General features: G+C 47.7%; 1 protein-coding gene across 1 annotated transcript; it reads left to right on the top strand.

Moving 5' to 3' along the window:
• The first annotated feature begins 7,898 nt into the window (after nucleotides 1-7,898).
• Nucleotides 7,899-10,421, top strand: LOC119160976 (protein unc-13 homolog D). The gene has a single exon (XM_075887882.1). It carries the CDS (start codon nucleotides 7,899-7,901, stop codon nucleotides 10,419-10,421), a length of 2,523 nt encoding a protein of 840 aa, XP_075743997.1.
• Nucleotides 10,422-17,584: the final 7,163 nt, after the last annotated feature.

Here is a 17,584-nt window from a genome sequence, read left to right as displayed (position 1 = left end):
GGGAAAGTTCTACGATCGAACGTTTCGCATCAGATCGAGTGCGTAACGTCAGTGCTTCAATGGAGCTACGCGACAGCAAGGCGCTTTCTAGGCTGCTGTCTTCTTCTTCAACACTTTGCTGAAGTTTTCGCTCGTCTTATCCTCCACGGCTGCTGCTGCGGCCGCTATGGCCTCAGGTCATGTCTTCAAGCTTTTACATCTGTTTTCTTTTTCTTGTAATCAATTTTGTCGGTTTAATGCATCATTCGCGAGAGTGCTTGGGCTTGCAGGTGTCTTCCTTCGTAAACCTTCTTTGTCTGTTTTTTTATCGGCCTACAGCTATGTCGGGATGAAGTTCTTTCTTTCTTTTTTAATGAAGTCGTGATGTAATGATACCGTACATCAAGAAAAAGCGACCACACGGTCCGATGAAAGGTTTATTTCTTCACCAGGGGGTATGTGTTTGCATGAACATTCTATATATCTGCGTCGCAATGAACAATTCATATTATATATGAAGCCATGAATGTAGAAGTTCTGCGCGTGTACATTGCATTAGATTTGCACTGAAAACTAGTAAAGATCCTCAACATGGCGCTAACCTATGCAGATTCAAAGGAGTGATTAACTCCTCGATGGGTTAGTGGTCCGTCCTCATGTAGTCGGTGGCGGGTTGACCTCGTCTGCTGTTCGAAGATATGCGTTAGGTGATCTCTCAGTCTCAGTATTTTTTAGAGAAGCTGATATGTTACCTCCATATATGCGTGGCAGCGTTGCAGGTTCAGCTAGTGTGCGCTATCCTACTTGGCTATTTTTTTAGGCAGGTGGCTCCAGATAGCGTCTTGGCTGCTTGCCTGCTTTTGCTCTACTTTCCTGTACTTTCGATTTGAACCCAATTATCAATATACGTGAGGTCACCGCCACACAGCACGGTGTAAAAAATAATGGTTCAGGCATGTTTCCCGCTACCAAAAATTAATTTGACGCTTGCATTACACAAAAGGCAAAGTCTTTTAGATTTGTGGGTGGACCTCGGGGAAAACTGTTGCATGGAGCCCTACTTTGCAGTCAACCTACTGCTGAACGCAACTTTACATCTTAGCCCCGCCGTGGTAGTCTAGTGGTCAAGGTACTCGGCTGCTGACCCGCCGGTCGCGGGATCGAGTCCCGGCTGCGGGGGCTGCATTTCCGATGAAAGCGGAAATGTTGTAGGCCCGTGTGCTCGGATGTGGGTGCACGTTAAAGAACCCCAGGTGGTCGAAATTTCCGGAGCCCTCTACTACTGCGTCTTTATAATCATATGGTGATTTTGGGACGTTAAACCCTACATATAAATAAATAAATAAATAAATAAATAAATAAATAAATAAATAAATAAATAATCAATCAATCAATCAATCAATCAATCAATCAATCAATCAATCAATCAATCAATCAATCAATCAATCAATCAATCAATCAATCAATCAATCAATCAAGAAATAAATAAATCACTCAATAAATGAATAAATAAATAATTGAGTAAATCAATAAATCAATAAATGAATCAATAAATCCATAAACAAAACAATAAATAAATAAATAAATAAAATCAATCAGATCAATAAACTTTATATCGTAATTTGAAGTGAAGAGGCCAATCGAGGGTGCTTCGCGTCATGGGCATTCTGCACTCATTGACGTCGCTAATGAGTGAATATCTGAAGAACTGCTTGAGTCATTTTTTTTTAGGATTTGGTAACAACTGCGACCCAGGAACATTATGATGAAACTTCGTTATCACGCAAGAAGTCACTGTGATAATGACAACAATACGTGTGACGCTTCTCTTTTTTTCTAAGAAAGCCAAATTCAGAAAATGAAACTGGGCTCCAATTCATGGGAACTTAAAGCAGCAATCTGTTTATTTTGAGACCTTGCTGCTAAACTTTGTGGTAACCCAAATCACGCTTATATGAATTTCACATTACAACCATTTGTGTTAGTTCATTATTGTAATGCGGTCTCGAAGAAGCCGTTTGAAATAAAAATAAACTTCTATATCCTGCACCATTTTGAATCAGCACTGGTCAGATCCACTAAAACTAACTCTGCGCCAGCAATAGTAACCAAAGCCACCAATATAGCCGCGTATAATTTGTTTCATTTGTCAGCTAGTTGCTTCGTTTTTGTTCTTTCATTCCTCAATAGGGTTTTCTTGGGTGATTTGGTACTTTCTGAAGAAGATAATATTCTAGGCCAGAACTTGAATAGAAAAAGTAAAAGGCCGAATTTCCAGTTCCTACATATTAATTAGTATTCATTTTTCCGATTGTGGGCTAGTGTACCATCTACCTTTCGTTCCGAGACAGTATCAGGCAAGAAGATAGAAAGGAAGTTATTGGACATCTCAATAAAACTTGCTGACTGACTGGCTTATCCCTTGCAGAAGTGATTCTAAACGGTGCGGTCTTAGAAGAAGCTGCAAAGCAGAAACAGTGCTGAAGAATTTTGGAGACCTGCAACGAATGTCAGAAAAAAAAAAATAACGCTGCCGACACTGATTGGTGTGCCTTTTGCCTGGGAGAACCACTTGCTCTTCAAGTCTAGCTGGTCGCCATTACGCCCATGAAAAAAAAGATTGCCTCGACGAAAGCACAAGACAGTGTTAATTGTGCCGCCTAGATTTCACTCCTGGTAACCAAGATAGTGAACTTTACTTTAGCCGCAATATATGTTTGTGAAGTCATCTGACGACAGTAATACACCGGCAAAATTAGTTGGTACAGGTCCGACCGTATTATCAGTACCGAAAATCTGCGGCCGTTTCACGTAAAGTAGCCTTGGCTCTCGAAATTTTGCAGTTTCGCATATGTCTACTTGCAAGAAAAAATACATGAAGAATGGTCACCCCCTTCCCTTTTCCACCTCCGAAAATTTTAGGTGGTGCTCAGGATTTTTGCATACCGCGGCGCATCTCCTTCACGCGCCTTACTTGAAGGGCAAGTTCAGCGCTACTCAAACACCACTGTTTCTGACGACTGCGATGTATATTACTTTTTTTTGTCATGTCAGACGCTAAAGCATGAGCAGTCAAGTAATTTTATGACTTAAAGAGCAGCTCGCGTATGGCGTATCGTTTCATAGAACTGCCATCTGCAAAGACAACACAGATGTGTAAGAAACAAGCTGCAAGGTGATGATTTTGAGTTTGGTAAAGTGCAATATGTGTGCGATTGTTGGTTGAACGGGAAATGCCATATCACGCAAAAACAATAAATATAAGCATTGATAAAAAGGTCACTGCCAGCAGTTGCATCGGTAAGGCGGCACGAAATAAACGGCTGGAAATGGAAGTGCCTGCTGAGTAATGTTGCGCTAAGATTGTTGGAAAGTCAGCTTTTTTTGTTGTTGCAAGCGGATAATAAACAAGTATTGAAATAAGTATCGAAATACGTGGACTATTACACGATATTGTCAAAAGGTCTTCTTGCACACGACTGCATGTGCTCTCGACACATCAGCTCTAGGCTAACATTGCGGCCACCGATGCGGCTTCCAACCTTTTTACATCCCTTAAAAAATCAACTGTTCGTTAAATAAAGTAACCAGTGTTCTGTACATGACTAGAATCGGCATGTTTTGCATATGTGAGAATTATTTTATGTTGCTCAAAAGTTACACAGCAGTGTAAAAGCGCGCGCATGCAGTATGCTCGCTTGCAGTCGTTCAGCTACTATCTCCGTTCACCGTGCGAGTATATATCTTACGCTGATTGTGACTATAGAGCTGCGCCAGCGCGTTTCGGAGAGCGTAGAGTACAACCTGGCTACCCCGTTTTCATGCTCATTTCCGAAAAATGACGTTTATTCTTCTTCCAGTTGGCACGAGACACAAGCATGCGCAGTGGATATGTGGACAACGCCGACGCACGAAGCGTAACATCGTGCGGCTAAGAAATGCTCCGCATTTAAAAACAGTTTCGCGCGTGCCTTTGTGAAGCGGCGCCCTCTCTTTATAGAGGGAGAGGCTTTGAGGCTAACCCCCGTATTCAGAAGCGCTCCTCGAGTCGACTTTCACCCTACGCTTGACAAAGTTGAGCACTGCGCCACCACTCGGCCGAAAATGACGCTGCGCTACTCAACAATCGCAGCAGACTATTGCTGATATGCGGTGACTTGCCGTGCCTGGAGATGGCGCTCTCATCAGCTTTCTAAGGGCTTCACCCTGTAGTTCAGGTTGATGGCGCAGAGTTTTTCAAAGCACTGGGGTTTAGGGATAGTGAGGGCAAAATAGACTTTAAGCGGGTAGAATTAACTAGAAGGAGGTTATCTGATTGGTGGCTAAAGTCAAGGCAAGAGTGAAAATTGAACCCTTCGCTGCAAAGTGTTTAAGGGAAAAATAAATCTAGTTTTTGGTTCATTAAGTATTACGGCTTGGTGGCGCTAGCCACCGCCTGATCTAAAGGGTACAGCCATATCCATTCATCCATCCATCCATCCATCAAGGGAAGGCGAAGCGTTGAGTGAAGGGAGGTTGTAGAATACGGGGGTAAGTGAAGCCGCGCTCACCTCTCCCTCCATATGGAGATGACACGGCGCCGCGTCAGAAAGCTTTACGCTGACGGACTGCAACGCGTGCGTGCAGTCAGGCCTTTTGTCACCCTCAAGAGAAGGGCGCAGTCTGCCCAATATGTTCACTTAATGGGGAGAGGGGTGCAAGAATGAACCATCGCCCGCACTTCTCTCCCTGAAGGAGAACCCTGCACACGCTTATGGCTGTATTGTATGTATGTCATAGGTTGATCTGAATGTGCTATAGCGTTCTAGCACTCCCCCCAAGGCGTTACAGCTGGATATTACGTGCACATAACACTACATAAAAACACATGACGCAAGAAGTCGAGCTGACGAGCGGAGTTCGACGTCACACCGCGTACACAAAAACGAGAAGTAGTGTGCAACTAGTCGGTGGGAAGGCGCCGATGATTTTCTTTTCCCCCACTGCGTTCGTTTTTTTAAACATTTAAGCCACTGCTGTGCGTGAGCTGAGATGCGACAGCGAGCACCGTAGGTCCTGTAACAATAGGAGTAAAGTGTAAGGAACGCATTGAAACCATACAGAAGCAGATGTTGGACCTGTCGACAGGGAAGAAAGAAAAAAAAGAAAGGATAGTCCTTTGTTGAAAAACCAAGCTCTCTGTGTGGCCATTACTGTGCAACGTGCAGATCATCTAAAATGAGGGGTAACCAGCTTCAGAAAATATGAAATAGCGGATGTTTGTTATTGTGCGTTTATAGTATGGATATTAAGTTGGGATTGAAGAGAATAACACTCGCTTTGTTTTACTCTTCGTATGCCTGTAGGTGAGTGAGGAAGAAACAAAACTAGAAAAAAAATATTCAGCACATTTGATTACGCAAATATGACGAGCATGTAATCTTTCTACAACCAGGACGTTTTCTTTTACATGACGTTCCCCGGATGTTCATTCAGTACTTAGAGAGGTCAATACAAGCTTTCTTTGTACACTTACGTTACTATCCCATTAATAGAGGAGAGCGAACCTCGCTGCGACTGTAGATGGCCGGGCGTGTTTTGAAATGAGCACTCACGCAGAAAAAAAAGAATGCGAAAACACCTGCTCAGTAGCAACTTTCTTTTGAGGCCGCCATAATATTGACCAATCTTTGCAAAACACCACCAGTAAATGAAAATGAAATGGAAAGTTCGTGTCCTGGGTGGTGGCAAGCAAGCAAGCAAGCAAGCAAGCAAGCAAGCAAGCAAGCAAGCAAAAAAACAAAGCAAAGCAAAGCGAGGGCAAGCAAGGCAGGCTAAGCAAGGCAGGCCAGGCAAGGCAGGCAGGGCAGGCCAGGCAGGGCAGACCAGGCAAGGCAGGCAGGCAGGCAGGCAGGCAGGCAGGCAGGCAGGCAGGCAGGCAGGCAGGCAGGCAGGCAGGCAGGCAGGTAGGCAAACAAACAAACAAACAAACAAACAAACAAACAAACAAACAAACAAACAAACAAACAAACAAACAAACAAACAAACAAACAAACAAACAAACAAACTTTTTACCTTGTGTAATCACATAGTAATGCAGTATTTTTTAAGTGATGGCGATGTCTTGGCCGATCTCCGAGAACGCATATGTGCCTGACGATAGTTTTAGCGCGAGAACAAAACGATGACACAAAACTATCGTCATGCCATACCATCTAGCCCAAGCTGCCACACTTCTAAGTTGCGTATGTGCCATTGTGTTGAGCAGCACCTCCTCTATTAGGGGCGAAGTTCCTAAAGCCGTGGTCTGGTCCATGCATGTGTGTGACCAGTTCGTAACCCCCTAGTTGTAAGACTCACTCAGGAGGGGGCGATAGTATGAGTGACAGACAGACAGACAGACAGACAGACAGACAGACAGACAGACAGACAGACAGACAGACAGACAGACAGACAGACAGACAGACACATGGACGGATGGACACATGGACGGACGGACGCGTGGATGGAAGCAAGAACGAATGGACGCACGGAAGCACAGAGAGATGGACGGACGGACAGAAGCGTGGGTGCACGGACGGATGGATGGACGCTTCGCCCAACTTACATTTCACTCCGTGGATACGCTGCGATATTTTTTATCAATGCCAGCTAGATGCGACCGATGCAGCCCCTCACAACCCTCTTCTCTAGCCCTTTCCCGCTCTCGCCCATCGCCCAGCCTTCGCGGGTGCTTTGTGGTCATGGGGCAGAGGGCCCCTCATGCAGTACCTCACGACGGAAATCATAAGTTGTGTACAGATCCTTGGGGCGGCGTCTTGCACTCCCCGTATTCACAATGTTGGCGGTCACGCTGGCTCTGTAAGATATACTGTGTTTTGAGACAGTGGGTCGCAGTTGGCGTGACGCTGTGCTGTGACGCTCTGCGGGCATGGGGGCGCGTCGCTTTCAATGGGGGTGCGTCGCTTCTACGCTGCTGGATCACTAGCGCTGGGAGGTGGCGCGGCATTGCTTCAAGCCACAAAGAAGGATAATGAAAAAAACAAATCTGGTTGATGTATGATATTGTAGAGGGACACGCATTTATAGCGCTAGGACGCACGTGTGATGCAAGCAGCCCTAATTCTTATGTGGCATCTCACCGCGACCACTCTTCAAACTAAGCCGGACCGATGGCCCCCGTTGAAGCGCGCGCATTTGCACTGTCGTTGAATGAAGTAAAGGTCACGCTAGTGTTGATGAACCGGAACCCCACCAAACGTTATTAGAGACGCCGGCTTATAGGAGGTCTGTATTGGCCGGTGTGGTGTCGTGCGTCGCACGCGTTGTACGGAGAACCCGAGGCCTGGCACCCGATGCGTGGGCAGGGAAGAACGAGAAAAAAGGGACACACACGAGACCCGGGTGGAAAACTCTCGTCACCATGTACACGAGCATCTCTACATATAGAATTGTACAACGCCCTCTAGGTGTCAGCCAACCGATCCGAAACCAGAACTGAAACCCCGACTCCACAGTCTGGTCCTTGAGATGGCACCATATCAGTGCATCGGTACGTATGTGATTTCATGTTTCCTTTTAAAAAATGGAACGAACAGAAAGATAGGCACGTTGTTTTCTCCGTTTTATGATATTCATCAAAGTGTTGTTAACAAAGCTCGGAGGCTTTAGCTAATGCTCCATAGTGATTCATAATGTCTTCTGTTCACTAAAATAGAATATCGATTTATTTTTTATGACGCCTACTCCTGCTAGATTCGCCGTTTTTCTCATGTAGTGGGCAGCATAATAACACCAATCGCCATGACTTCCACTAGTCGTCGTCTTCTTTGAGTCGTCGTCTTCCGCATTCTCGTTCACGCACCCAGCTCTCTGTTTAGCCACAACGGGAGCAGCAGTGGCAGCAGGTCGACGTGCGCCGGCGTGGTGGCGAGGCCTCTATGGAGCACAGCCCATTCCGCAAGGTGCTCAGACGCAGCTGCAGGCACGAGCTGTGCCTGCAGTGCCTGCGCACTGTCCAGAGGAGCGTCGGCAGACAGGCCAGGCCGTACAACGCCTCACGGGCGCAGATGACTGAGCTGGTGAGGGAGGTGTTCGGAGACAGCGTGTTCACTTCCTGCACGCAGCAGCTCAAGGACGGCAGGAGCGGCGGCGACGGTGACGGCGAGGAACTGCGCTTCCGCTTCCAGGTGAAGCTTCTGGACGCCGATGGCCTCTTCGACGTCAGCGACAGAAGGTACGCCCATTGCCGTTTGTGGGCCAACGAAAGCGATGGTAAGACCTCGGAGGTGTTCAAGCGGAAGTGGCTCCCTGAGTCCACCGTCGATATGTTCGTTAATGTGCGTGAGCCCTCAACGAGCCGCCTTGTTCTGGAAGTGCTCGCCAAGGAGCAATGCAACACCTGGGACGCCATCAGAACGCTGGTTCGTCCTGGTTCCCTGAGCACGCTGATTGAGTCTCTCAGGAAGCTCTTTAACAACTGCTTCAAGGCCGAGTCGGCGCTAAAGCTGGTGGGCCGGCTTGAAAAACCGATAGAGGAGATACCATGCGTCGGAGTTGAGGAGTGGTACGTTCTCAAGGATTCTTCAGGACGGAACGTCGACGCCAAATTACAGATTTCGGTCACGTTTCACACCGTGGCCACCACCGACATCAGCGTGCTGGAGCGGATACGCGAACACTACGCCCTGAGTTTCGTCTTTCTCGAGCACAACGTCGAGAACGCCTCTGAGGACAGCGTGGCTCGGTGGACCAGGTGGTCGGACTGCGTGGGGCGACGCGGAATCACGCTTCTCCGGCAGCACGCGATGCAGAACAACATACAGGACGTGGAGGCCCACTGCTGCTACCTGCAGGCGGTCACTGAGCACAGGATGAAAGTTAACACCCAAATTAGTTTCGTAGTGATGTACTTGCTCCTCAAAGAGCTCCAACTCGAATTAGGTAACACGAGGCATCGCTTCGTCAGCGATGCTCTTGATCAGCTTATTCGGGGCCTGTCGGAGCACATAAATGCTCAACTGGAGAACCTCCATAACCAGTATTACCTAGAGTTCGAGCTGCACGTCACAGACCTCTCTGGGGCACTGTCGGTCTGCGCGCTGATGGAAAGCATGAGCTCTCTGCCCATCGTGGAGTCGGCTCGGGTGGCTCTTCAAAAGAACGAGCGAGAATGGTACGAGCAGCTCGCAGAAGCGTGTGACGAAAACGCCACGCTGTCAGCAGTCGCGGGCACGCTTGAAAAGATTCGGCTACACCAACTAAAAGCCAACCGGTTATTCCAGCAATCCTGGAACGAGACGTACACTAACATAGTCATGCACCAACTCGACGACTTTCTTTTCAAGTACCTGAAGCCTTGGGTAACTCGGCTGGTCGAGGGCGTTTTTGCATCCTTGCCCGGAGAGGAGGAAGAGAGGACACTGACTTCGATCGAAGCGTTCCTGGTGATTAAGACGTTCCTGGAAGAACTCCCCATGCAGAATGTCAAGCCCAAGGTATTAAAGGTGGAGAGATTCCGCGAATGGTTTGGACCAAGGATCGTCGAGCGCTGGTTTAATTTCGCGTCGCGAGCCAGCGACATCATACTGGAATTCGTGGCCGCAGATGATCTAGTGCCCATGAACGCCAACGTCAAGTACAGTTCCTCTTTCGTCGAGACAGCCGACGCCATCAACGCCAGTGTCGTCAGCATCTGGGTTCTGCTCGAGTGGCCTGAGCACGCGTGCAGCTTTGCTTTCGTCGAGTGCGTGCAGCAGTGGGTCACTGTCTACGCGGCCGCCATCGAGCAGAAACTCGAAGAAACCGGTGGTGGTGGTCTCGACGGCGCTAGTGGCAGCGGCTGCACCGTGCCGGCCAGGCTGTGCGTTGCCGTCAATGACTTGATGGGTATCGTCGCGTATGTGCAGCAGATACGCTGCAAGATTGTCGATACGTGCGTCGGATCTCGCGAAGGGTTGTCTCGATTTGCGGACGTCGACATCAAAGTCCACAACACCCTCGTGGTCGTTGATGCCTCCAAGGACAAGCTCCTGGACGTCATAGTGCACCGGCTGCTGCCCGATGTCGAGCCCCGGATTGAGAAGGTGCTCCGGGCGCAGAACACCATGACTCAAGAAGCAGATGTGGAGGGTCTCCTGCGGACCGTCATGGCGTGCATCACCTCACTGCGGGTCAACCTGGAAGCGGAGGCGTTTGAAGCCGTGCTGTGCTTGCTGTGGGCCAAGATGACTACACTTCTCAAGCAGGCCATCTCGCGGATGCGTACTCGCTGCGGCGTGGACTCGCGGGCGTACTCGGCCTCGTACCTTGGCCTGTCCGTGATCATCCAGCAGCTGCCCAAGTGCTTCATCATCAAGGACAGCGGCGGCCTCTCGCCGGCGGCCATGGCGGCTGACGTCTCCGCAAGGTTGCGAGAGCTCAAAGAGGTGTTTCGGGATCAGCACGGCGCTGGGGACGTCTGACAGCAGACGGTGACGACGTCGTGGTCTCTCTCGTCCTCTTGGACTTAGAGAATGAACATTGCTTTCTCTTTTTCCCGCAATTAAAGCAAGCCCGTTGGTCGCTAGGCCCGTATGTGTCTGGGAAATGAATTAGCCAATTGGTAGGATACGAAGCATTAAAAGCTTTACGATATGTTTCTCGCACAGAAAAAAAAAGTGAAATTGGTTTGAACGAATGTGATTAGAAGGACGAAGAAATTGGATTTACGGGAGTTGAACTCGCAGTGCTGGCTCCTTACTATCGGCTCCTGAACGTTAAGAGATACACAACCCTCGATAGGCTGAAAAATTCTGAGTGAAAATGAAAAGGCTGGTGTTTTGTTGGTATAGCGTAAATCGATATCTAGGCCAAAAAATAATTGCTCTTTGTTTTCTCCTTCATTATGCGCCAAAGTTACAGGTGTGAGATCGGTCATGTTGATATTGAAGGGAGGGTCATTTAAAGGCGACGTCATATATGAATGTCTTTTCAATGGGGGAGACATCAAAGTAAATTTGTTGGCGTAATGAATAAAAAATCTAAGTTGGCCTTATCGTATACAAAAGCACGCTTACCTTTTGCTTTCTTGCAATTTACGAAAAAAAGTAAATATTGCTTATAAGCAAGCGTTTTCTTCGATTAAATGAATGCGGGCAAGCACACACACACACACACACACACACACACACACACACACACACACACACACACACACACACACACACACACACACACACACACACACACACACACACGCACGCACGCACGCACGCACGCACGCACGCACGCACGCACGCACGCACGCACACACACACACACACACACACACACACACACACACACACACACACACACACACACACACACAAAAGCCGGGACTATAGCCATGGTGGTGCACGAGTACTATCATCATCATCATCAGCCTGACTACATCCATTGCAGGGCAAAGGGCTCTCCCATGTTCCGCCAGTCAACACAGTCTGGTGCTTGCTGCTGCCAATTCATACCCGCAAACCTATTAATCTCATCTGCCCACCTAACCTTCCCCCTAACTCGCTTGCCTTCTCAGGAATTCAGTTAGTTACCCTAACTGCAAAGTTGCCTTGTTCGACCCCACCCGTCCCGGCCCCTGCAGTGCTCCCGTTCTGGCCGCTTCGGGCACGCAACCGCCACCTGCTCTCGAGACGAACGGTGCCTGCGCTGCGGCATAAAGCTCGCCCCAGGATCGTGTGCAGCACACCCTCGCCGCTTAAACTGTCGCGGGAAACATCCTACAACTGAGCCGCGCTGTCCAGCCTGGCAGGGCCGCGGTCATCGCGGCCTCAACCAACGGCACCGTGACTCACCGCCAATCCCTGCAGCATGCTAGGACCCCTGGCAGCAACGCCTCCATCATCAAGGGACGCTCCTTCCGAGATGCGCTCACCGGTGCTGGCGACATGACCTCGGAGGCCACTCCTCGTCCTACAACGAGTGCGCCCGTCGTCCCCACTACAACGACGACGGCCCCACCCTCATCCACAACTCAGCCGGCCCCTACCATCGTCCAAAAGTGCTCGACGGCGATGCAAACATCGCGCGCTTTTTGACAACCGCCGGTTCCTGTCACCATCCCCAGAAGCACGACGACTGAGCCCGCTATCTCGACCTCGCAGCAACTTGACATCAAAACCAGGAATGACATCTTGACTGGGCTTGCTTCGGTACTTTGAATGGCGCTCAGGGCCCTCCCAGTTGGCTCCCACGAGCACAATTTTTGTGTTGTGCCTTTGCTTGCCTTCGAGTCCATGGCTGAATGATTTGGCCTCTCCCTGGAAGAACCGATGGCACTACGTGAGTTCTTCTCTGGCCCGTGTTAAAACGCGCACATCACTGTACCCCCGGCCTTCTTGGTGGTAATCTCAGTCGACTGCGTGTGGCATACGGGTCTTCTTGCGTGTGCGCGACTCGCAGTTTGAATGCATTTTTTCCCCTCTACCTTTTTCTTGACTCTTTTCTCCTCTCATTTTAACTCCGATTCCCCCACCCCTGCGCAGAACTGTGGAGGTGCCCTCGTTTGAGAGAGGCAGTAGCGGAACTGCGCTTATTTCTTCGCTTTTCTCTTGTCAATATCACTTCGTTACCCTTATTGACCAGCTGTTATCCGGTCTACGTGCTACATGCCCGGCCCATGTCCATTTCCTCTTCTTGACTTCAACTATGGTATCCTTAACTCCAGTTTTTTCCCTAATACACTTTGCTCTCTTCTTGTCTCTTAAGGTTACGTCTACCATTTTCCTTTCCATTGCTCGCTGCGTCGTCCTCAATTTAAGCTGAACCCTCTTTGTAAGTCTCCAAGTTTCTGCTCCGTAGCTAAGTAGGCCAGATACAGCTGTTATATACCTACCTCTTAAGGGATAGTGGCAATCTACCTGTCATGATTTGAGAGTGATTGCCAAATGTGCTCCATCTCATTCTTATTCTTCTAGTTACTCCAGTCTCGTGGTTCGGCTCCGCGGTTATCACCTGTGCTAAGTAGACATAGTCTTTTACAACTTCAAGTGCACTATTACCTATCTCGAAGCGTTGTTCTCTTCCGAGATTGTTGTACATTACTTTCGTTTTCTGTAGATTAATTTTAAAAGCAACTTTTTTTGGTCTCCTTGTCTAACTCCGTATTCATGAGTTGCAATTCATTCCCTGAGCTACTCAGCAATGTAATGTCATCGGTGAAGCGCAGGTTACTAAGGTACTCTCCATCAACTCTTATGCCTAACTGTTCCCGTTCTAGGCCTCTGAAAACATCCTGCAAGCACGCGGTAAATAGCATTGGGGATATTGTATCCCCCTGCCTTACACATTTCTTGATTGGTATTCTGTTGCTTTCTTTATGAAGCACTGTGCTAGCAGCTGATCCCCTGTAGATTTCTTCTAGGATGTCTATGCTTCATCGACGCCCTGATTCCGCAATGTCTGCATGACTGCTGATATTTCTACGGCATCGAACGCCTTCTCGTTATCTATGAAGGCTATGTATAGTGGTTGGCGACATTCTGAGCATTTCTCTATTACCTGATTGATAGTATGAATGTGGTTGATTGTTGAGTAGCCTGTTCAAAATCCTGCTTGTTACTTTGGTTGATTGAATTCTAATGTTGTCTTAATTCTGTTAGCAATTACCATTGTAAATAGCTTGTATACTACGGAGAGCAAGCTGATCGGCCTGTAATTCTTTAAGTCCTTGTCATCTCCTTTCTTATGTATTAGGATGATGTTAGCATTCTTCCAATATTCTGGTAGTTTTCCCGTCAGGAGACACCTCGTAAACAGGGTGGCTAGTTTTTCTAACACAATCTGTCCTCCATTTTTCAGCAGATCTGATGTTACCTGGTCTTCACCAGCAGCTTAGCCGCTTTGCATGCTCTCCAAGGCTTTTCGGACTTCTACTATCATTACTGGTGAGGTGTCATCTGGGTTACTGCTAGTTCGATATATCCGATGAGTGAGATATATCCATTCTAAACCGCGCTATTAAACTTGACTTCTGTAATTTAGTAAAGAAGCCTTTTGACGTCACAGAAGAGTTGCGATGAATGAAAGTACTTCCTATCCTCTTTTTTCTCGTGTTGTGAATCCGGTAGACAATGCATCTTTTGAACGACAGCCGTATATATGTCTTGAAGCAGTTACTGCAGAGCTGTGTATTGATATTGGATCTAACTTTTGTAAAATAAACAATTACTCGTCCTCGTAAATCACATGTTCTACAGATGCTTCATAAAGGCAGATGCAGCATCGATATGCATCTGCACTGTAATTTAACCCGCATTCTTTAGGCCTGTAGAGAGGTTGCACCTAGACAGCGAAGGTATTTCAATCAGGCAGGTCTGATTCCTTGCGCTTCCAATGCTCAATGACGACGTGTTGGCGTCTGCGGTAGTGCTGGTAAAAGCCTATAGGACGATACCGTATGCTGCCGTGACACAGCTATAACTGCTGTCGCTATCTGAGACGTCTCGTAGCAAGACTGTTGGGGGTGTTAACACGACAGCATCATTTTGTCTTACTACTCGGTCGCAAGAGCTATCTCTTTCCGAGAAACCAAATACAAGAAGCATAGTGGTTTCATACGGAACACACTGTAACGACTGAACATCGCAGCTAACATGATGTCTCTTTTGTTTTACTAATCAATCCGTACAACAGTTCAATGAGTTCCAGGTATTGTGAAAGGCAAGAATGGCTATGCTGCTCACCTGCTCTCGCGAGAAGCTCAGATGACAGTGAAGTAAAGGAGGACAGGCAGAAACAGCTTTAGAATGGTTGGGTGAAGTAAACGTTGTGGCCTGGTCTGCTCGAAATTTCAGGATTGCACTATTGCTGTTTGTTTTTACTCTTTATCAAACTCTTTATGGTTTTCATTTTACATGATTTGTATTGAACGTTTCCTTCTATATAACTTTATTAATAAGAAGCATTGCGGTGCTCATTGAAAGGTTACGCCACGCTTTCATGGCCACTCCCCCAGTGTGAGTATGTGCCATAATATACAGGAATCACATCAAATCAAACCCCAACAGCCGGCACAGGAACGGGTGCTGTCTCTGTTTCTACTCTTTACACTATGTAGATCGAGTGGGCGTATAGTCGTTTTATTTTTCGTGGGCCCCGTCATCTTGCTAGTGGACGGCCCTTTTCTGGTCTGGCGACCCATCTGGCATGCGGGAAGCTCACTGTTTGCATAGAAGGTAAGCGTGCGGCTGCGGTTTCATCGTGTCGTTTCCCTCTTTACGTGGGGATTTTTGACAGAAGTGATGCAGGTTCTTTAGAAAAGGTGTCTATGAGACGTTCTGACAAGGAGCAAGGGGTTGAGGGCCGATTACTTTATTTACATTATCATACAGTTCCGTGAATGAGTCTGCTTCTTTTGATGCAGTATATTCACAGCACCGACTTTATGCACAAAAAATTTGCAGTATTTTCAGGTATTGGTTTCCCAGAATGAGCAACAGCACTTTGAGAGCACAGTGAGTATCTTTCTTGAGCTGTAGTCATCCGCTTTTCCAACAAGATTTTTTTTACGCCACGGCGTCGCATCGGACCGCTCTTGCATGAAGCCGTGTGCATGGTGTGCGGTGGTTTGTCTTTATTTCGTGGCACTGACACTTTTTGTTAACCGCGCACTAACTGTTGTCTAAATTGTTTCTCAACTATGAAAGGTCATCTTATCTTACTCGCTCGTTTGTTTTTACAGGTGTCCACTTGAATACAGCTCTTACATGAAACGACGCTGACGTGCCTGCGCGTCCCCCCTTTATCTTCTTTTTTTTAAATCGTAATATTTGAGTGACTCTCGGTGCCGCGGTACTTTGACCGACGATAGGAAGAAATGTTACGTGGGGCTGTTTATCGAGAAAATATTGTCATCGATGGAATAGCTGTGTGGGCTGCGTACCTTCCGTTCATAGCCGAGGTTGAGCATCGGCGTCGAAGTCATTGTGGTTCGTTAGCCTGAGAAGAAGTCATCTGAACATGCCCGAGTACCCGTGGAAGGTACACAGTTTTTCCTGTTTAAGTTTGGAAGCCACAGAAGCCACTGCTCCTCGTCAACAGGAAAACGATGCAACTTGAAGTGTCCACAGCCACAAAAAACTCAACGTCTGGTGGTGCACATGGCATATTTTTTCCGACAGCAGTTTCTTTTTTCTGCAATTGTTACTGCACCCCAAAGACAGCGTAGTGGTTCCCTGATGACCAATTCTTGGCCGTCCTAGCAATAAAGAAAAAAAAATCTCCAGGTTGGCTCAATTCACGGCAAATCGCTCGATAACGCCACACATGCAAGCCTCAACACACACACTACAAGCCGTCGCCCGCATTCCAGAGAGAAGGAATCCGTTGGTTGCAAGGCCGGCCCTCCTCGCCCACTGCAAAGGTCTAAACGTGCGTTGTGCGCGCTCACTCTCGAGGCCTGTTGAAGCACAGAACTCTGTCAATAGGATAGCACTTGTATGAACTCGTTAAAATGACCACCTAATGAAAACGTAGGAGGCCAGGTTCGTCCTCGAGGACCTGGAAGACCAGCGACAACTAGTCGCCAAGCCAAGAGGGCAGTCGAAGCCAGAGGGTTCCTGGACTAGGGAATCCTCCCACCTTATGGTGATACCGAGCCTCGCTCGGGAAACTGTTTCTAAATAAACGTTTATTTCTTTCTCTCTTGCGCACAGCGGGCAATTTGTAGCGAAAGGTGTAGGATCGGGCAGGCCACCTCTTTCTCGGAGTGTTCTCTTGACCTGGTCTGCAGGGCTTGTAATATATACGACACGTGTAAACAATGAAGTCCGCGAGACGCACGAGGAGTATAACAAGAAGGTGCTAGGATTATTGCGCGCAGAATATCAGATGTGTGCAGGAACAGGGTGTACAGGAATTCTAACTTGCCGCATACGTTCTTACGGAGTGCGTAAATTAAATACAAATGCCCCCTCTGCATTTGTATGTGCGCATCTTCCAGCGCACTGTAAAGCCTGCGGATGTGTGGAATTCTTCGAAAGGACGATTATTCTTGGTAGGAGCAAAAAAACAAACAGCTAGAGTGCTCTTGGAAGCCTATTACATCAAAAAGAAAGGGCCCGATTGTATCAGTGATACATCTATTGTGTTGTACGCAACAGAAATGCATTTTTTGGATAACTTAGTGCCTTGATCATGACGCTGTGCGATGTTTGTTGGTTGTGCACGCATGCGCGGTTTTGTTCTACTTTCCAGTGCGTTTCCTGGACGGTCATCGAACAGTTGGTAGTTGGTGCTGTTCTGTCTTCTCTCCTGCTCTTCCAGCTTCACGTTATGTTTTTTGCGCCTCAGTCTTCTGCACCAAGTATGCACCAACTAGCCTAAAAACAAGTCCTTTTGAAATGCCACTCTGTAAGCTAAGGCATTTCAACCATTGGAAGAGAAAAGGCCCTTCGCGGAATTCGCACTGCACTTTATCGAAGATAACGTGCAGTTCTATCCAATTTGTTGTTTGTTGTTTCTTGTATAGGCAGTGACGCCATGCGGTCGCAGACAATGAAGAAATAGATCATTCTTGTCCTACCTTTGTGAAGTTACAGAGGTCGAATGCTGAAGCCTATAGGTCTGAAAATGTGTTCCTGGCAAATAAAGC

This window comes from Rhipicephalus microplus, chromosome 3 (genome assembly GCF_043290135.1).
Source record: "Rhipicephalus microplus isolate Deutch F79 chromosome 3, USDA_Rmic, whole genome shotgun sequence".
Lineage (NCBI taxonomy): Eukaryota > Metazoa > Arthropoda > Arachnida > Ixodida > Ixodidae > Rhipicephalus > Rhipicephalus microplus.
The sequence above is the reverse complement of the archived record's forward strand: the minus strand, read 5'-3'. Positions and strand labels throughout refer to the sequence as shown.

Excerpts from the sequence above, each read along its gene's own strand:
- LOC119160976 (XM_075887882.1), top strand. The coding sequence starts at position 7,899 with ATGGAGCACAGCCCATTCCGCAAGGTGCTCAGACGCAGCTGCAGGCAC.